Raw genomic sequence first — 21137 nt, forward strand, 5'->3', positions numbered from 1 at the left:
CGGAGCGCGAGCAGCTGGCCTCGATGGTCCGGCTGAGCCCGAACCAGGTGAAGATCTGGTTCCAGAACCACCGCTACAAGCTGAAGAGGGCCCGGGCGGAGCTGCGGCTGCTGCCGCCGCGGGGCGTCGCTTTCCCGGCCCTGCTGTCCTGCAGTGAGCGGCTCTCCGCCACCCTGCGCTCCGGCCTCAGCCTGCCTCTGTGCGCCCTGGGCCCCCTCAGTGGCCCCCTCAGTCCGCTGCTGGCGCCCTACGGCCCGGAGCAGCTCCCGGGGCTGCACGTGTGTCCGTGGAGCTGGTGACGGAAGGTGAACCATGGAGGTAGATTTATGGTTTTATTAATAAATTATAGAATTTAAAAAAAATGGAAAATCATGTAAATAATAAAAATAAAATATTTTCAATCAAAAAAAAAAAAAATCACAAATAAATATTTTTTTAAAAAAAAAGTGCTGAAATGCAAAAATAATCTGTGACCTCATGCATTTGAACACTTTTTATTTGATTGAAAATGTTTTTTTCTGATTGAAGTGATTTATTTTTTATTTTTATTGAAATGGTTTTTTTTTATTGAATTTTCTTTTATTGAGTTTTTCTTTTATTGAGTTTTTCTTTAATTTAAATGATATTTTATTGAAGTGATCTTTTTTGTATTTGGGTCATATTATGGGTCGTACATTTGTGTCTTTATTATTCAATAAAAAATAAAACATTTCAATCAAAGAAAAAAAGTATTTGAACGCAATAAATATTTGATCCCCAAAAATTTTGAAAAAAGTTTTGAAGCCCTTTTTTTATTGAATAATAAAGACATAAATGTACTCCATAAACCTGCACCATGCACAGAGAAATTATATTGTTTTTTTTTTATCCAAACTTAACTCTATATTAACTTTAAAAAGAAAAATAGAAAAGTGAAATATTTTGCTCAATGAGTTGCTAAATGTTACAGGGATTTGCACACATTAATCCTTTTTACATTTTTACTAAAAAATTACCTCAAATTTTGTTCTTCTTTATTGTTTCTAACAGAAATTTATCTTTGCGTTTGCAGCTTCAAAAAAACAAAATCACTTTGAGTCTTTAGTTCTCCTAAAGCTTTCAGAAAAGCCTCAAAATTAAATTACTTATGGTTTTAGGTCATTTTTTAAATCCTTTTTAAAATGAAATAAATAAATAAATGAATAAAATTAGAACAAAAAAAACTTTTAAAATGTAAAAATTTAAACAAATCTATTTTATCCAAATCCTCGTTTGGTTTTTAAACATTTTCACAAATAAATGGAAAAAATAGGAGAAGCTTACAAATGAAATGACTATTTTGTTTTTGGGTAATTTTTAATCATTAAAAAATAAATAAATAAATAAACAGAAAAAATTTAATTTAAATTAAAAAAAAAAAAAGTTTTATTTAAAGTTATTAGTTCCTTAAAAATAAATAAATGTATGAAAATCATGAGTACAGTGTTACCTTTATAGGGATTTGTGTCTTTTGCATGTTCTCCTAAAAGTTCAAGAACAACATTAAAATGAAATCAGTTTTATTCCTTCATATATATATATATATATATATATATATATATATATATATATATATATATATATATATATATATAATATTTTTAGTTTCCAAATGCCTAACTTTATCTCATTAGCAGCTTTAAATAAATGAATTCCCACCAGAATGAAAGATCTTATTCCCTTTATTCCTAATTCACGACCAGCGGCCGTCTTTGGGTCACGAGCCACATGTTGAGAACCTCCTTACACAGTGTTTTCTCAATTAAAATGTGTTTTCTTTGTCTCTGTTCAGCTTAAAATGTGATCGTGGAGGTTTGATGTCCAGGTACGACTCGTCTAAAACTACTTCCTGTGAGGATCTGACATGAAACCAAACCTTCTGTTTGTTGTTTATTTGTGTCGTTGTTGTTTTTGCTGCTGTTCATTGTTTTTAAAAATCTATTTATATATTGTTGACGTCACTTGGTTTGTAATAAATTATTTATGAGCATAAAAAAACTTTGTGGCTTTTTCCTTCAACACAAAAAACAGAAACATTTACATTTTAATTTGAGCAAAAAAAAAAAAAAAAAAAAAAAAAATTCAGAACCTTTAGGTTTAATCTTTATGTTGAAATGTAAGTTTTTAGGACGTATTGTTCACTTTTAAAACTTTTAATCCTAAATCACACAAACACATCAATAAGCCTTTTTTTGGTCGTTTTTTTACTTAATTTTCTCTGCAAAACCTTATTTTTTGACAGCATTACTTCCTGCGTGTGACTTTATTGCAACCTTTTTATTTTTGTACACTTCACCAATATAATAGATTTAAAAAATAATAATAATCACAGAAAAATCTGAAAATCCAAAATTTTGCCTTTAACTCATCAACACTTTCACAATTTCTAATTCAAATTCTAAATAAGTATTTGTGTGTTTTTGGAGGAATTTTGTTGTTGATTTGTGTGTGTTATTGTCATTGTGTGTGTTTTTGTTTGTTTTTTTTAATATTAGGGAGTTTCACTTATTTTGTGTGTTTTTGTTGTCATTCTGACTTGTTTGTGTGTATTTTTCTGACATACTGTGAATGTTTTGTTGTTGTTTTGTGTGCATTATTGTCAGTTTTGTGCATTTGTGTTTTCCTTTTGTTTATTTTTCTGTAATTTTATGTATTTTTCTGTAATTTTATGTATTTTTCTGTAATTTTATGTATTTTTCTGTAATTCTGAACGTTTTCCCCAGAATATTTTGTCTAGTTTTGCTCTTTTTTTGTGTGTCTTTAATCTCTAACATATACTCAAAGCCACTGGTTTAGGAGGTCGCAGAGGTTTAGAAAACGTGTTTGTGACGTTCAGTGGGATCGTTTTCCTTCCAGTGTGTGTGAGTTATTCTGAGCTTTATGATGATCTAAAAGCTCAAAGTGAAGCTTTAATCCAGAGGAAACGTTGCACATTTGATGCTCGGTTGATTCTGTGTGACGTGAAACAACAGGATTAACGATTTCATTCAGCAGTGACTGACAAAGAGCACAAAGACCCCCGAGTGTGTGTGTGTGTGTGTGTGTGTGTGTGTGTGTGTGTGTGTGTGTGTGTGTGTGTGTGTGTGTGTGTGTGTGTGTGTGTGTGTGTGTGTGTGTATGTGTGTGTGTGTGTATGTGTGTGTGTGAGGTCAAAGGTCAGCTCATCTTAGCTCAGAGATGTGATAATGCGTCACCTGCTGCTGGGAAAGAGCAGAGGAAGGTTTTTAAAGCCCAATCTGTTGTTTTCAGGCTCATTTGAACACGTTTAGGTTGATTTAACGACTCGCTCTGACAGAGGGAGTCACACATTCAGTCGTCTCTGTTTCATCAGATCCACCAGCGAACAAACAAAGACTCAATTTCAATTCCAGCAAGTTCACTTTGTCATTTAAAAAATAATATATTCAGGTTTCTATGAATCTGTGATAACCACATTTATTTATTTATTCATCTGAATAATATCCACAGTTATCCAGGAAGTTTATTATTATTATTATAGTCATCTTAAAGATAGAAATCCTGGTTTTGATCACGAATAAAATGGTTCAAAGTGACCAAAAATGGTGGAAAAGGTGGTGAAATGCGATTTTAAAAACCACAGATATTGGTTAAAAGTTGCAAATTAGAGTGGATAAAAACAGACAGAAAAAGCGGTAAAAAATTGTTCAAAGTATCAATATTAGAAAAATTAATGAGAATAATTATGAATCTGGCGACCCCTCCCAGTGTCTCACAACCCCAAGGTTGAGAACCAGTGATTCAGACAATTTTTTATTTTATTTTATTTTTTAAAACAAAGTACTCAGAATAAATGAAACCTTAAAATATTATTTAAAAAAAACCAAAAAAAAAAACAAAAACCACTAAATTAACATTACCGGAATTAATACGCAAAAGTCAAGGACACATCAAAGCGATGAGCAGATGCCTCTAAAGAAGGCTGACAGTTGACTGAGAAAATCTGACCCATTGATTATTAACCAATGGGTTACACATATTTAACCTTAAACAGAAACATAATTTACAGTTGAATAAAATACAAAATAAATTAAATAACATTTTAAACACAGGCCAATATTATCTGATATTATTATCATTATTATTTTAGTTTTTGCTGATATTGGATCAATATCTAAAATCAATACCCTTACATGACACTGCTAGTTATTTCCCATCATCATGGATAAATCAGGGGCCTTATTTAGTCACTAAATATTAAAGGTAAAACATTTTAAAAACTAAAATTAATGTGAAATAATTAATGAAAACAAACATCGTTAAAAAGTATTATTTAACTGAACTAAAGAATGATTTAATAAATGTTCAAACAGTCTGTAACTATCGATGATGTGTATTTAGCTTTTATGATGTGAGTTCATTGTAAAAAAAAAAAAAGAAAGAAAGAAAGAAATTGAATAAAAATTGATATGAATAAATGATGAACAAATTATTTTAATATAACGGCTATTCATGTTTTTTTTAAATGTTTTTAATTTTGCACAACTATTTGTTTTATAATTTTTTAAATTCAGTGAAATATTCTCAGCACTAACATTTCTCTAATTGCTATTTATTAATTATTATTTATTTAAATGAGAGAAATAGAAGAAATACTACCATTTAATATTAAAACAAATGAGACTTTATATATGAGATGTTTTCTTACAGAAAGAAAATGTAAAAACTTAGTAAACATGAATTATTATTATTATTATTATTATAATTATTATTATTATATAAGAAAGTTTGTCCAGTTAAACCACGTGTTGCTGTTCTACAAACATCCAGTAGGTGGCAGCAGAAGCTCATAGAATCACATGATTCTGATATATCACTAAGAACATTCACAATATTATAGAAAAATACGCAAACCTATTCCAAAAGCACATTAGTCAACTACAAAACTACACAAAATAACTGTAATACACAAAACGAAGACAAAAATGCACAAAAATAACATCAAACACACAAAACGACTAAAAATATGCATCTATAACAAAAAAGTCTCAAATATATACAAATTTACAGAAAAATACACAAAATGACAACAAAACACCAAAATATATAAAATGACGACAAAAATGTACAAAACTAACTAGAAATTGTACAAAACAATAAAAAAATACATATAAACGACATAGAAATTTACCAAAAAATACACAAAATTACTTAAAAATATACAAAAATTACACCAAAGCACAACAAAAATATATTAAATGACAACAGAAATGTACAGAACTAACTAAAAATTGAACAAGGCAACTAAATGCTGACGTGAATGTTGATCACGTTTGTGGCCCCGCCCACTGTGAGAAAAGATGTCTAATGTTTGCTCTACAATAAAAAAAAAACAATAAAAGAATAAATTAAAAGTTTTACTTCATCCTGAATGAATTCAAGGCTGTTGGAAATAAAACGTCACTGTGTCTAAATATAAATGTGTGTAAGCTTAACATCGCGATTCTTTAATGAATTATACACATTTATAGTAAATGCATGAGTGAGTTTATCATTTTAAAACCTTCTGTGCAGCAGAACAAAGCGGCCACGTGGTGGCGCTGCAGCGTCTGTTTGAGTTCAAACTTTCTGTGACGAAAACAAGATCACGTGACAGCAAAAAGCAATATACCGATAATAATTACATTAGAATTAAGACCTATTATTCATTTTTAATCATTATGTTATGTATTTTTCTGTCGTTCTGTGTTTTTTTGTTGGTTTTTTTTGTGTGTTTTTGTAGAAATCTTTATGTGTTATTGTCTTTTTGTGTGTTTATTTTTTGTATATTAATCATTTTGTGTGTTTTTTGTCCTGTAATTTCCCTGTGTGCGTATTTTTCCATAATTCTGTGTTTGTTTGTGTTTTTAGAGTCATTAATGTTGTTGTGATATGAAATATCAATGTACCAATAATATTTACATTAAAATTAATATGTATGATTTATTTTTAATCATCATCTTGTTCCTTGTTCCTTGTAACTCAACAGTTAACAAGATTTAAAATTAATTAAACAATATTAGGACACAGTAGTGTGACGGTTTATTAGAAAGAATAAAAACTTTGCTAAAATATTCAAAGACTGCTAAAAAGAAACTGTTAAAGAATAAATAACTAAATAAAAACTCTTGTTTTCTTTAACTTTAGAACATTTGGGTTTAAAACCATTAAAGCCGCAATGTTTTATTTATTAGTATTATTTATGTTTGTTTTTTAATTAACATATAATTATATATTTTTTAATAATATTTAAATAGTTTCTGTTTACTTTCATTATATTTAGTTTGGTTTTGTATTATTATCTAGTTTCACTTTGACCTTTTTTTTCTCCTCTTGGTTTGGAAGCTTTCCCCGCTTTTATTTTGTAAATTCCGGCACTTCCTGCAAAGCGGTTTTTTTTTTTTTTTTTTTTTTTTGCAAAGTGTTAAAGTGAATCTCGGAGATGTGTGACCTTTGACCTTTTACTGCTGCACTGTGAAGCAAAACTTCATAAACGGAAAAATAAAGTAGAGAAGTGTGGGTGGATGGAGAATAAAGTTTGGAGTTGTTAGTAGAACATGAGCTGAGGTGCAGATAAAGCCAAGTCACTCTCTGGATAATGTAGAGATGATGAACGGGGGTCAGAGGGGGCGTGTTCATCAAAGAACTCCAAACTTTATTCTCCACCCACCCACACTTCTCTATAAGCCTCTGACATCACAGCACACACTGAGTCACACCATAAAACATCTGACCACAAACATCACAATGTTCCACCACTTCACAGTCACTGAGTGAATTATGAACGTAACTAATCACTATAAGAACACCACCGGCAACAGAGAAGCCCCGCCCCTAAACGCACTCCCTTCCCAACTTGTTCGGACACACGTCCTGAGCATCTTCGACGCTGGTGACAAGCGTCTGATTTGATGAGCACAAGCGTGTTTGGTGTGAACGCAGCGTTAAGTCCGTCAGAATCAATGGATTTGAATCTTCCAGGAACTATCTCTCTCTAAACGACTGTGGTTTGAACCATAGACTAAACGTGTGGACGTGGCTGTAAGGAGGGCTCTGATTGGTCAGAAGTGTCTGCTCTGATTTCTGGTTCCATCAGTGATGATGAGGAGCCACGTGTGGCTCGAGAGCCGCTGAGATGAGATTCATTTGCTGTAAAATCTTTGTTTTAGGAGCAGGTGGTCTGATCATTGCACCCCCCCCCCCATACCCCCCCCCTCCCATCATCCTCCTCTTCACATTCTCAGACTGAGACTCTGAGAGGAGCCGGATTAGAGTAAAATAGAGGACACACACACACACACACACACACACACACACACACACACACACACACACACACACACACACACACACACACACACACACACACACACACACACACACACACACACACACACACACACACACACACACACACACACACACACGGTTAATACCTTAAAGTTAAAAGTGCTGATTGATTAATTGATTAATCAATGATTAAATGGTTGGTACGTTAACATTTACAACCAATAAATCACAAATGTCTCACATTTATTTTTATTGCCAAAACAAACACTTGGTTTGTAATCGTACAATACGATATGTTGCCGATAATATCAGATATTTAGACAGAAAATATTAAAAACATGTTTAAACACAAACAGCATTAATTAGCATTAATTAACAGCATCAATACAAGGCACTAATAAAATAATCATTTATCAACAAAAATAATGATAATAAGAAATAGTGACAATAATGATGATATTTACAGTTTTTTTAGATTGCTTAAGCACGATTTCAAAACAGGGCCCGTGTTTTCAAAACACTACACAATTAGCTAAACACTACAGATCATTTGCATAATTAAACACTTGTAAAAACTATAAACTTCTTTTTAAAAACCACACTTTGTTACCATATGAAACACACACGTTTCACATTACTGTACTGTTTACATGAGTTACAGTCTGCTGTGATAAACCTAAAACACTTTTAACACTTCTACTTCCCTATGATTACAGTAGGCTACTATCAACAAAGTACTAATATTATGTCAATTCACCAAATACTACACAACACCAATGTTGCAGACTGAAGAAACTCATTTATTTATCAACACGCCCATAATGTTGACATGGAGATTCATATACTGAGACAAAATGTGACCAAAACAAACGAGACATGGTCTCTTCCTCTACTGTAACTGGATCTGGTCAGAGAATTTCATCTACATCACAGACAATGTCGTCATTAACAACACACCTTGAAACGTGTTGAACGATGAATCCACCCTTGCATTGCTGTTACCTCCATCTGGTCCCAGGCCTCCTCCATGGATTGGATGAGGGGTACCTCAGCCTGGAAACAGAGGTCATATACCTTCACCTCCATGACGAGAAAAACTCTTCTCTAGGGTTGAGGAATGGAGTGTATGGTGGAAGATATAAGAAATGTAGATGTTGCTGAAACCAGTTCTGAACCAGAGCAAAGACATATTGTTCTAGACAACAATGTATAGAATATGATCCATTTGATGCTGTTATGTTGTGCTATAGAATGTAAGTATGAGTGCTGTGTTGTACGGCCCATATGGGCATGGTGGTGGAGGAGCCCATTCTGTGTAATGGCTGCACAGAGTGTTATATTACCCCCACGTTGCCCTGGGACATTGACTATAGCCCTGTGGCCAATGATGTTTCTGACCCTCCTTTGTGTTCTCGTCAGGTTGAACTCAGCCTCATCTACATACATGAACTCATGCTGGATCTCCTCTCCATCCATTTGTAGAACTCTCTGAAGAACAGTATCAGGCAGTGTGTAGATCTAGTATAGATATTACAGTATAAGATTATGAGACAGTAAACATGATCACACTGCTAAAGTGAATACATATCTCTACATAATCATGTTACAGTCGTTTCATCCTTTCAGAATTGTGCTCCAAAGGCACTGGATAAATGATCTTCATTTGAATATGGTTCTTTTTTATGATGCGTGTCAGTGTTGATGTCCAGACCTGATGGACATTGTTGAATATGGTTATTATAATGTTAGCTTGGAGCTGATTGAGTGTTATTACATTGTTGGTTAAAACCATGTTTACTATCTCCCTCTCTTGCTGTTCTGTGAACATGGGAGGCCACTCCCCCTTGTCGTTCCTGACCCTCAATCCTATGTAGAAAAAAAAGAACAGTTTACAATACAAGTCATTTCACAGGAAACAGTAACAGAAGTGCTGATAGTGCATATATTACAGTACTGTAAGCAGTTACTGAAACATGCAGATGTTTTTGATATTTTTATAAAACCTATTTTCCAGTAGAAATGTTCTTATCACACGTGTTACTGTATATCAGCTTAGATGTGACTGTACTCACAGTCCAGCCTCCCTCAGCGTCAGGCAGTGGTTGATAACGTGGTCAACCAGTGTTGATCTCATTGGTCAGATTAGGTCCTCTTTGAGAACCTTCTTGTCTTCCTCTTCCTCTACCTCCAGCATGGCCTCCTTCTCTTCCTCTGTTGATTCCTCTTTCTCCTCCTGGGCCTCCTCTTTCTCCTTGTCCTCCTCCTCCTCCTCCTCGTCTTACTCTTTCTCTGACTCTTTCCATTGTGCTTGAAGACGATGAACTCACCTGCTGCTTTTTATAGGGCTTACACACCTGATTAGTGTGTCTACAATTAAACAAACCAATTGGTTGGACGGTGTGGTCATGTGACAGTCAGTGCTTTGGTTTTTAAGGAAGTGACTTCATGATAGATTTATGTGTGTAATGTATGTTAAGTGTGTTTAGTGTTTTAGAAATCACTGTGTAGAGTTTAGCAACAAGTGTGAGGTTAACAATGTGTTTATAGTTGTACAAATATGGGCTGATGTTTTACTTCTTCAGTGTAAGGTTTTACTAATAGTGTACGACTATTCATTTTAGTGTGGAAACAATAAAAAAAAACTGTAATAATAATAATAAAAAGATTCAGAGCTACTGAAAGGCTACAAAATGTGTCAAACAAGGTCCGTGGGCCAAATCTGGTCCTTAACATCATTGGTTCCCAAACATTTTAGGCTCTCGTCCTTTGTCTTATTTAAAGTCCTCCCTTTATGTACGACTAGAACATTTTACTTAGACAATTCCTAAAAACATCTACAGATCATAATGATGGAATTAATTAGTGATGACACACATTTTAAAGAATTTCATTTTGTTAATATGTGAAATTATTAGTATTTAATGCAGCGGTTCTCAACCTTTTTAAGATCGTGACTTCAATTTGATATCAAGAATTTCTGGCGACCACAAAGATGTTTTTTTCTATAATTAGTTTTTGATCATGTTTGAGCAGAATTTTTTTACTGAACTATAGATTCACAAAGTGAACATATAGAAATAAAGTTGTTTAAGATTTTGTCGTTTTAATAAAAAAATAAAAATAATTAAAAAATATAAAAATCTATCTTCATTTTTCAAAAATTTCAAGTGACCCCATTTAAACTCCAGGTGACCCCACATGAAGTCCCGACCCCAAGGTTGAAAAACCCTGATTTAGAGGCTCCTGAATAGAAATATTTCTATTGGTTTTTTATAGTTTCCAGTCATCTCATGCTTGCGGAGGAACCAACACTCTCTCTCTCTCTCTCTCTCTCTCTCTCTCTCTCTCTCTCTCTAGTACCCCTGTAATGCCATCATGTACCCCTAGGGGTACACGTACCTCCATTTGAGAAACACTCCTTTAGATTATCCACTGTGTTTCAGTGGAGAAAATAACAATAACAGAGCAAACATGAATTATTGTGTAGATTTATCAGTTCTTCCAAAAACACAAACTCATTATTTACACATAATTATTATATCACATGATGTCATTTAGAATTTAGAATTATTGAAAAAAAAACTCCCAAATCCTGCAATTTTTCTCAAATTATTCCACAACATTTCTCCAAATCAAATATAAATTGGTCTCAAAATGAAGGAAATTTAAAGTGAAGCTGAAATCTGTTAAACTATTAAATTATTAAACTAATAAATTATTAAACTAATAAACTATTAAATTATTAAACTATTAAACTATTAATCTGTTAAACTATTAGATTATTAAACTATTAAACTAATAAACCAATAAACTATTAAATTATTAAACTATTAAATTAATACATTACTAAACTAATAAACTAGCAAATTATTAAATTGTTAAACTATTTAACTAATAAATTATTAAACTATTAAACTAATAAACTAATAAATTATTTAACTATTAAACTGATAAACTATTAAATTATTAAACTAATAAACTAAGAAACTAATGAATTATTAAACTACTAAACTAATAAATTATTAAACTATCAAACTAATAAACTATTAAATTATTAAACTAGTAAACTATTAAACTGTTAAACTATTAAATTCTTAAACTATTAAACTAATAAACTATTAAATTATTAAATTATTAAATTATTAAATTATTAAATTATTAAATTATTAAATTATTAAATTATTAAACTATTAAACTATTAAACTATTAAATTATTAAACTAATAAACTAAGAAACTAATAAATTATTAAACTACTAAACTAATAAATTATTAAACTATCAAACTAATAAACTATTAAATTATTAAACTATTAAACTGTTAAACTATTAAATTCTTAAACTAATAAACTATTAAATTATTAAATTATTAAATTATTAAATTATTAAATTATTAAATTATTAAATTATTAAACTATTAAATTATTAAACTAATAAACTAATAAATTATTAAACTACTAAACTAATAAATTATTAAACTATCAAACTAATAAACTATTAAATTATTAAACTATTAAACTGTTAAACTATTAAATTTTTAAACTATTAAACTAATAAACTATTAAATTATTAAATTATTAAATTATTAAATTATTAAATTATTAAATTATTAAATTATTAAACTATTAAACTATTAAATTATTAAATTATTAAACTATGAAACTATGAAACTATTAAACTAATAAACTAATAAATTAATAAACTATTAAACTAATAAACTAATAAACTATTAAACTATTAAACTATTAAACTAATAAACTATTAAACTATTAAATTATTAAACTATTAAACTATTAAACTATTAAACTATTAAACTATTAAATTATTAAACTATTAAACTAATAAACTATTAAATTATGAAACTATTAAACTAATAAATTATGAAACTATTAAACTAACAAACTATTTAATTATTAAACTATTTAATTATTAAACTAATAAACATCCGTCCCTGAACTGAACTGATTGTGACAGCCTTATTAACCAACAAAAAACATTCAAATCGAATTCAAACTTTGGTCTAAAATCATGAGGAGACGCAGCAACAATAAATGTTTAAATCTTTTACTTTGTAACGATTTTTGATGTTTTTATTCACAGTTTAATCCATTAAAATCTATTCAACAGGAACTGATCGTCACTGATGAACTCATACACACCCCGCAGTAAGGAGACCTGTGATTGTTTTTTTTGTTTTAATTTAATTCCAACTTTATTTAAAACTAAATAAACACAATCTCATCATTTGCTTTAGAGCAGCAATTAAAACTAATCACTAAACAAAAAACTAAAATAACCTTTGATTCAGTAAAAAAGTCTACGCTTATATTTAGGAATTTATGGGAAAAAAAAAGTAAAAGTGTAAAGTAGCCTACTTAATAAATCCAATGATTAGAAGAAATACGCTTTTAAATAGAAATCATTTATTCTGCTCAGACAAAGGTTGTGACCCAGAGATTGAGAACCTCATGTGATTGGCTCCTTACATTTATTATTAATATATTTATATTAATGTAGAACTTTCCAGCACTTCAAACTGATAGATAGATAGATAGATAGATAGATAGATAGATAGATAGATAGATAGATAGATGAGTGGTGAGCGTTGCTCCGCCCCCCTTGTAGGCCCCTCCCCCACTCTCCCCCCGCGGGGGCCCCACTGCTCAGAGCTCGAGCCTCGGCAGAGCTGGACCGGACCGGACCGGACCACCATGTCCCTGAGCCCCAGGCACTCCACGCCCTTCTCGGTCACAGACATCCTGACCCCCATGGAGGACGCGTACCGCAGGTTCGGGGGGATGGAGGCCGCTTACCGGCAGCAAGGTCCCGGTACGCCTCCTCACCTTCATCACCATCATCACCTGTCCTCCTCTTCATCCTCCTCCTCTTCCTCCACAGCAGGGCCCTACCACGTGCCCCATGGGCCTCACGGGGCCCCGCAGTTTACCGGGAGCACCGGAGGATTCTGCAGCGGAGGCATCGGGTCAGCGGGGGAGCTTCAGTCCTACCCGGACCCCGTAAGGGCTGGAGGGCCACCGGCCACCGGCTGGTACGGGAACCACCCGGAGCCCCGGTACCCCACGAGTAAGAGCCGCGGCCCGGTGAAACTAATCTGGATTCATGTGAACTATTTAAATAATGATAATAAAATAAAACCCGAATTAAATCTGAAGTTATTCATTTAAAAAGTCAGAGAGAAAAAAACAACAACAAAAAAACAGGACAAAAACCTTAAAAACGAAATAAAAAAAACCAAAAGTGCCTTTAAAAAGTGAAAATAACGGACTGTGATTATGGAAAAGTTTGATAGACTGATGCTCTGCACGGTTTTTTATCTCATTAATTATTTTCATTTGGACTTTTAAAATGTTAAAGCGAAATTTAAACATTATTTTATACAATAAATATAAATATATAATAAATAAGATGTGATTTGTAAACGGAATTAAATTCTAAAACGTAAAAATGGACATCATATTTTAATTTAATCTTTAGTTACTTAACAAACAATATATATTTTCTATGCTTAATAAAAGTTCGTCTATACTCTCCTGATTAGTTGGAAAAACTTTTATTATTTAATGTTTAAAATCCACATTTATTAAATTTTTTATATGTTATTAAGGCCTTCATTAAATTCAATTTGTTCTTTTATTTGTATGTATTTCTGTGAGAATTATTCAGCACTTGTGATTCACAAAATGTTAATTTTTTTTTATTGCAAACCACACATTTTAGATTAATATTATGTCTCCATTTATAAAAATGGATTTCTGTTAGTTTACATAAAGCAAATAATACAAAGCTTAATTAATAGTAATTGTGGCCACATTTAAGAGTTGAATTATTCGAGATTTAAAAAAATGATTTTTGTACATGTTAATCTAATTTTGTCTCGCTTTATTCATTTCCAAAACATGAAAGGCCGATGTTTGTGGCTTTTTGTGTAAAAGTAAAATGTTATTTTAATGAAAAAAAGAGTTAAATTTAATCCATCCTGATTCCAAGAGCTGATGAATAATTAAAGGCGGTGAATAATTATGATGAATTAAATGTTTCGATAATTTAGGGGATCTACGACCTGAAATTTAAATTGTGCCAGTTCAAAAGCTTTTTTTAATTTGTTTCAAAATCCCTCGTATTAAACTCGAGGATTGCGGCCCAAATGCAGCCTTTCAACGCATTTAATCCCACACACGCAGAGAAAACAATAGTAGTTTCTCTGCTAATTATTATTATTATTATTATTATTATTATTATTATTAACCTAATAAATGACAGTTATTGAATAGTAAGTTATAGGAGATGCACAATTATTTCATATGAATGTTTGGCTTTTTTAAGAACTTAAACTGACCCAAATGTGGCCTCTGGACCATGTTTTAGTTTCTGATCACTTATTTAAAAAGTTCATTTTTTTATTTTAATCCTAACCCTATACAACAACAACAATAATAATAATAATAATAATAATAATAATAATAATAATAATAATAATAATAATAATTGTATACAAAAACTTGAAAAGAAGATACATTATTTGTTGTAAATATAAAAATCAGTTTCTTGTTACTCATTTAAAAAGTTGATATTAAGATTTTAACCCTAATAATAATAATAATAATAATAATAATAATAATAATAATAATAATAATAGTAGATAAATATTTGATAGTTTTGTGTTTTTTTCAGTCTCCAGATTGATGGGCGGCTCCGGGATCAACCTCCCCGGGATGATGAGCTCTCTCACCGGGATGGACCCCTCCGTTAAGTCGGTGGTGTCGCTGCACGGGGGTCCGCGGCGGAAGCGGCGCGTGCTCTTCTCGCAGGCCCAGGTGATGGAGCTCGAGCGCCGCTTCAAGCAGCAGCGGTACCTGTCCGCCCCGGAGCGCGAGCAGCTGGCCTCGCTCATCCACCTGAGCCCGAACCAGGTGAAGATCTGGTTCCAGAACCACCGCTACAAGCTCAAGCGCCAGGCCAAGGACAGCAAGGACACGGCCGCCGCGGGCCCGCGCCCCTCCTCCGTGCTCTCCTCTCGGACCGACACCGGCGGCTCGGCGGAGGCCTCAGCGGGGAACACCGCGACCTCCGCGGAGGAGCTGGAGGAGGATTTAGCGCCCAGTCCGCCCGTCGGCCTGCACACGCACGGGCACGCACACATCAGCATGACGCAGACGGACGCGGCGCTGATCGAGTACACGAACAGCGTGTTGGGAACCAACCTGGTGTACGGTAGGACGTGGTAGGAGGAGCTGGATTACAACCAGGACTTCTTCTTTATCCAAAATGCGCCACTTTGGTTCTCGTGCGTAAAAGTGCCACAACTTTTACGCACAGACTAACAAAAGACAATAGTGCGCGTGAGCCTCGGCCTGGATGTGATTTAATCTCACTTTTATTTTTTAACTTAAAGACTCACGGAAACGTTTCTACGGACGAGTCCGACAATCTTTGATTTGTTGTTTTTAATCCAATCAATAAACGATCACATTTTTATTTGGACGTGTTTTATTTATTTTATAATTGAGTATGAATGGCCTCGTTTTAAACTTGATTTAGGTTTTTCGTTTCAATTCGTATTTTTTAAAATATCCATTATGTATTAAACAGATTTTCGTTCATTTTAATCCAATTAATTAAAAAAAAGCTGCAAAACCTTAATTTATATAAAAATACAGAATAATTAAAATATCCAACATTGTTTTTTTGTCTTTAAAATAACCAAAAAATTAAAAAACCCAAACTTTTACATTATAAACATCAACTTTGCTGCAATTATCAGATTACTAAACAATCTTCGTTTTCTTTAAAAATTTAAATGTATGAAGACGTATTCATAAAAATCCAATAGTCGCGGAATATTCAAAACATGTAATTTCGAAGGTTTTTAAAGTGTTTAGGTTAATTTAGTGAATAATTTCATTTTAAATAAATACTAAAACAAGACCACATTTTTATTTGGACGCGTTTTATTTTGTATAGAAAATGTTTAGTTTTGTACATTTAAAAAAATGTTGCAATTATCAGGGGTGAACTTGGTTTAAACTTTGTATTAAAACCTTGATTTAAGTTTTTTGTTTCAATCGAAATTTGTATTTTTCATGTTTTTGTTAATCTTAATCTAATTGCAAAAAACAAGCAGCAAAACGTATATTTTATATATATATTAACATTACTGTACTAACATTTCCTCTAAAGATCTACATGGATTCAAACCTATTTTCGGAGGAAACTGGAATATTTTACCAATTTTAAATTTCTGTGGAAAATCCTCGACCTCATTTGTTTTCAATCCAAACAAATTATTTTTTTGGACATGCTTCTTTTTGTGGACAATTGACTTATTTTTAACATATTAAAATTTTTTACAATAAATTAGGGGCAACCTCATTTTTAAAAACTTTGTACATTTTGTATAAAAACCTTCATTAATTTTTTTGTTTCAATCAGAAATCAAAATGTTCAGGTTTTCAGTCATATTAATTTATAAAAACAAGCTGCATGAATTTGGGACAACTTTGTTTAAAACTTTTTGTATAAAAACCTTGATTTAAGTTTTTGGTTCCAATCCGAATGTAGTTTTCTTTCATATTAATATAATTAGTTTCTGTGGAAAATCCAAAACCCACTAAATATTCCAAGTACAATGTTGTTGTCATTTAGAAGGTTTTTAAAGTGTTTTGGTTAACTTAATGAATTATTTTGTTTTAAATTAAAAATAAAATTAACAAGACAAACCTTTTTGTTTACCGATTGCTGATAAATCTTTGATTTCATGTTTTAACAAAAAATCAACCCCCCCCCCAAAAAAAAGTTCAAGTTAAGACGAGTATTTATTGGAAAATTAACGCAAACATTCTAAAAACAAAAGAATATCAATTTCATTTATTATTTTTTTAGAAAATACATTAAAATATATTTTAATGCACAAAAATTCAGAAACTCAAAGCTGGCGAGTTAGATATGGATTTACCACCCACTTTTTTTTACTACTTTAATGTTTTATCATTAAAATTGTGTGAAAATCATATTTTATAAGACTGTATTTTCCTGACAGACGTAAAGTTCCCATAAGGTTCATGTCCACATTCATGAAATAACAACGTGAGTTTGTGAACTCATTAATAATAACAGAGACCCAAAGGAAGAAATGAATCAGACGGTAGTGGTTTATTCTTTATTTTTACTGTTTGTGTCAAACAGGATCGACTGGAGGGAATAAACAGCCATCATTACTTATAAAAATCATCCACTACACAAGTTGTGTTTTTTTTTGTCCAAAGTAGTAAAACGACACTGAAAACTCATTTTAAAGTACAATAAGACAACAGATTAAGAAAAAAAAATTTAAAAAAAATTAAACGATTCCATGCCACAAAGGCACAGTTCCTCTAAGGGGCGGGGCTTCAGTTCCAGTCATATCGGCGTGACGGTGGCGGCAGAGGAAACCCGCCTCGACCCGAACTGTAGGGCTGGAAGAAGAAAAGTGTGAGAAAATTGTGTGGTTTAAAGTTGGATTTATTCATTAATAAAGGACACTAAAGTGGAAAGAAAATGATTTCTATTTGCTAGAATCAACAAAACCGTTCACAGAAAACAGACGAAGATGAAATAAATGAGAAAAGTTTAGTTTTTTGGCCTTTTTGTTTTGTTCGAGTTCCTATTCTGCCTAGAAACAGGTGCTGAACTGATCCTATTGGATACATTTCACATCAGTGTTTTCAAATATTATTTTCTAAAAACACTTTCAATTTGAAATGTTTTTAGCCAATCAGGTGCGTCCGCTGAGGGAGCAGGTCTAACGTCTGCCTAGAAACAGAGTCTTGAGCTGATCCCATTGGAGAAAAACTTAAAATGTTTGTTTAAAAAAAAAACAGTGTTCTCCAACCAATCAGGTGCATCCTATTTAAATCTGCCTAGCAACAGTGAAGCGATATCATGCATTAAAGCATGACTTGAGTGATTGTTATTTACTGTATGTTTAGCTGTAGAACATCAGCGCTAATGCCAACAGGACACTTGCTTGTATTCGCAATGTTGCGACGTGTCTGAGGCGCTAACGCTAATGCTCACTGGATGCTAGCTTGTTTTTGCCATGCTACGGCGTGTCTAAGACTAATGGGACACTTGCTTGTATAGGCTATGTTACAGCATGTCTAAGGCGCCAACCGTAATGCTAACATGACAACGGCATGTCTATAGCGCTAATGTTAACAGGATGCTAGCTTGTATTTGCCATGTTATGTCATGTCTAAGGCGCTAACGCTAACAGGATGCTTGCCTTGGCCATGTTACGGCATGTTTGAGGCGCTAATGCTAACGTGACACTAGCTTGTATCGGCTATGTTACGGCATGTCTGAGGCGTTAATGCTAACGTGACGCTTGCTTGTATTGGCCATTATACGGTGTGTCTAAGGCACGAACATGACGCTACCTTGTATTAGCCATGTTACGGCCTGTCTGAGACGTTAACGTTAACATGACTAGCTTGTATTAGCCATGTTATGGTGAGTCTAATGCGCTTATGCCAACAGGACGCTTGCTTGTATTGGCCATGTCACGGCATGTTTGAGTCGCTAATGCTAACTTGACGCTTGTTTGTATTGGCCATGTTATGGCGTATCTAAGGCGCCAATGCTAATGTGAGGCTAGCTTGTATTAGCCATGTTGCTGAGAAGTTCACCTGACGCGGCGGCTGCGGCGCTCCACGGTTGTGCCAGTTGTCCCTCTGCTGGTCGAAGCGTTGCTGGTAGCTGCCGCTAGGCCCCGCCCCCCTGCGGCTCTGGTTTTGCTGATAGGCCCCTTGCTGCGACTGCATGGCGCGGTCCCAGCCTTGGGCTCCGCCTCTGAACTGTTGCTGCTGCGGCTGCAGAGGTCTAGACACACCATGGGAAAATGGTGTCAAACACGAGGCCCGGCAGCCATGAGCGGCCAACACAAAGCCTCACATGAACTGTATGTCAATCAGCAATAAAAAAAATTTTAAAAAAAACTTAAGATTAAAAATGTTTAGATTTGTAAATCATGTTTCCAAGGCCAAAGCAAAAAAAAAAAGCTTTCAAATTAATTTGTTCTCACAAGATGAAAAATAAACATTTTTACATGCTAAGCTAACCAAACATGTGGGACTGGTGGCTATATGTTAAGCTAACCTAAATATGTGGTACCGGTGGCTACGTACTAAGCTAAATTAACGTGTGGTACTGGTGGCTACATGCTAAGCTAACCAAACATGTGGGACTGCCTGCTACATACTTAGCTAACCCAACATGTGGGACTGGCTGCTACATGCTAAGCTAACCCAGACATGGGGGACTGGTGCCAACGAGTTAAGCTAACCAAACATGTAGGAGTGGTCGCTACATACTAACCAAACCCAACATATGGGACTGAACGCTACTTGCTAAGCTAACAACACATGCAGGACTAGTAGATACATGCTAAGCTAACCCAAATATGTGAGACTGGTTGCTACGTGCTAAGCTAACCAAACATGTGGGACTGGCGGCTACATGCTAAGCTAACCAATTATGTGGGAGCGGTTGCTACATCCAAATCTCGACCTTTTCAATAATAATTTCCGCAGCAAAAATATGTGAGTAAAATGTGTTATTTTAACTTTAACGATCACAAAAGCAAAAAAATTGCGTTTGTCTTTACTGGTTATTTTGGAGTCAGTTTTGTCTCCTATGACAGTGAAGTGAATGACTGTTGTAAAAAAGGCGGATTTCTCTTTGCGTCATAAATCAAAAGGGACTCAGGACATAATATGTTTAATTCCCAACGTGCGGTTTGAGGCCCTAACCTTCCTGACATTCCCATCGACGGGTGTTTGCTGAGGGATCGACTCGTCAACAACACAAAGCTCCAGTCCTTCAGGACCAGATGAAATAAACGCTCGTCACATATGGAGGATCTGCTGATGTGTATCCGTGTGGATATGAACGTGTTTGTGGAGACGTCCAGGCCCATCCCTCATTACTGAACCAAGTCACAGCTAGGCCCTAATCCCTCCTCCATCCCATTGAGTTAAAGAAACTGTTTCAGCTGCTGCTAATAACCGCTGACCTGCAGTGACACGATGTGAAACTGATCAGGACCAATCAACAGCCGCTGGGTACGTTAGCAATGCCTCATTAAGTAGCACTAATGTCCTCCACGCACATCTGATTATCAGCCACAGAATAAAATAAAAAATGTGAAGCTTATTGATAAACTCTTCTACTTTGTGTGACACATTCAGTGAACAATTACAAAGTGATTCCATCAGCTGAGGATTGTCTGACTGCAGGACAATCCTTTACACCGTGGGGAAATAATTTAGTCAAAGTACAGGATCAAAGCTTCACTGGTGTTTTGGTCAAAGTGGCGTCTGGTTTAATGACAAGTTTTATGGTTTAAGGAAGAGATCTACTATTTATAAGTCTGTAACAAATAACATTAGCAGATCATTTAACTGAATTGTTGCCGTTTTTTTTATTTACCTCTGATTGGATGGTTTGAGGACAAAATTTTAATAGTTTAACCCAACTTGCATGTTCTCACCTGGGAAACTGTTGGCGTTGGAAAGCGGGCGCCGCTCCCATCAGGCCGTGCTGTCGGGAATCTGTGGAGAACAAAAGAAGCTGAGTCGAGTGGCTGAGCTTCACGTTTCTCAAGAAGTCGAGACAATTGGAGGAATTTCAACGGGACTGAAACAGACTGAAAGCTCGGCAAAACCAGACCCACTTTAGTTTAAACACACGGTGTGGACAACAGGACGGTTTCACCTCATAGCGTTGGAGAAGCAGTGAGATTAACGTCACACACGCGGCTCATGTTTGTTCCAACTTCA

General features: G+C 33.9%; 3 protein-coding genes across 10 annotated transcripts in view; 2 read left to right on the top strand and 1 right to left on the bottom strand.

The window, feature by feature from the left end:
• The window catches only part of nkx2.2b (NK2 homeobox 2b), a 1627-nt gene extending 1328 nt beyond the window's left edge, over nucleotides 1–299 (top strand). The window contains exon 2 of the mRNA XM_028440726.1: nucleotides 1–299. This exon is cut by the window's left edge and continues 135 nt beyond it. Within this exon, the coding sequence (XP_028296527.1) occupies nucleotides 1–299 (299 nt within the window).
• Nucleotides 300–13000: 12701 nt separating this feature from the next.
• On the top strand, nucleotides 13001–15798 carry LOC114458234 (homeobox protein Nkx-2.4-like). Of its 5 annotated transcripts, none has more exons than XM_028440588.1 (3): nucleotides 13001–13125; nucleotides 13204–13386; nucleotides 14995–15798. In XM_028440588.1, the coding sequence occupies exons 1-3, from the start codon at nucleotides 13014–13016 to the stop codon at nucleotides 15546–15548; spliced, it is 849 nt and encodes a 282-aa protein (XP_028296389.1). In that variant the 5' UTR covers nucleotides 13001–13013; the 3' UTR covers nucleotides 15549–15798. The 5 variants fall into 5 exon arrangements, with proteins under 5 accessions (XP_028296389.1, XP_028296388.1, XP_028296387.1 ...); XM_028440587.1 differs by having other exon boundaries at nucleotides 13002–13131; XM_028440586.1 differs by having other exon boundaries at nucleotides 13004–13131; nucleotides 13201–13386.
• Nucleotides 15799–17453: 1655 nt separating this feature from the next.
• xrn2 (5'-3' exoribonuclease 2) overlaps nucleotides 17454–21137 on the bottom strand; it is a 44445-nt gene continuing 40761 nt past the window's right edge. For 2 of the 4 annotated variants that reach the window (XM_028440537.1, XM_028440536.1), the window contains exons 29-31: nucleotides 20849–20909; nucleotides 18987–19179; nucleotides 17454–17774 (exon numbers count right to left, since the gene is read on the bottom strand). In XM_028440537.1, coding sequence (XP_028296338.1) covers nucleotides 17709–17774; nucleotides 18987–19179; nucleotides 20849–20909 — 320 coding nt within the window. In that variant the 3' untranslated portion in view covers nucleotides 17454–17708. Of the gene's footprint in view, nucleotides 19180–20848; nucleotides 20910–21137 lie in introns of all 4 variants that reach the window. The other 2 variants (XM_028440538.1, XM_028440539.1) reach the window with 2 other exon arrangements.

This window comes from Gouania willdenowi (genome assembly GCF_900634775.1).
Source record: "Gouania willdenowi chromosome 24 unlocalized genomic scaffold, fGouWil2.1 scaffold_320_arrow_ctg1, whole genome shotgun sequence".
NCBI lineage: Eukaryota > Metazoa > Chordata > Actinopteri > Blenniiformes > Gobiesocidae > Gouania > Gouania willdenowi.

Bases quoted from the DNA above. Each gene is read 5' to 3' on its own strand.
- LOC114458234 (XM_028440585.1), top strand. From the start codon at position 13,014: ATGTCCCTGAGCCCCAGGCACTCCACGCCCTTCTCGGTCACAGACATC. The intron at 13,387-14,994 runs GTAAGAGCCGCG...TGTTTTTTTCAG, and splicing joins GGAGCCCCGGTACCCCACGA to TCTCCAGATTGATGGGCGGC.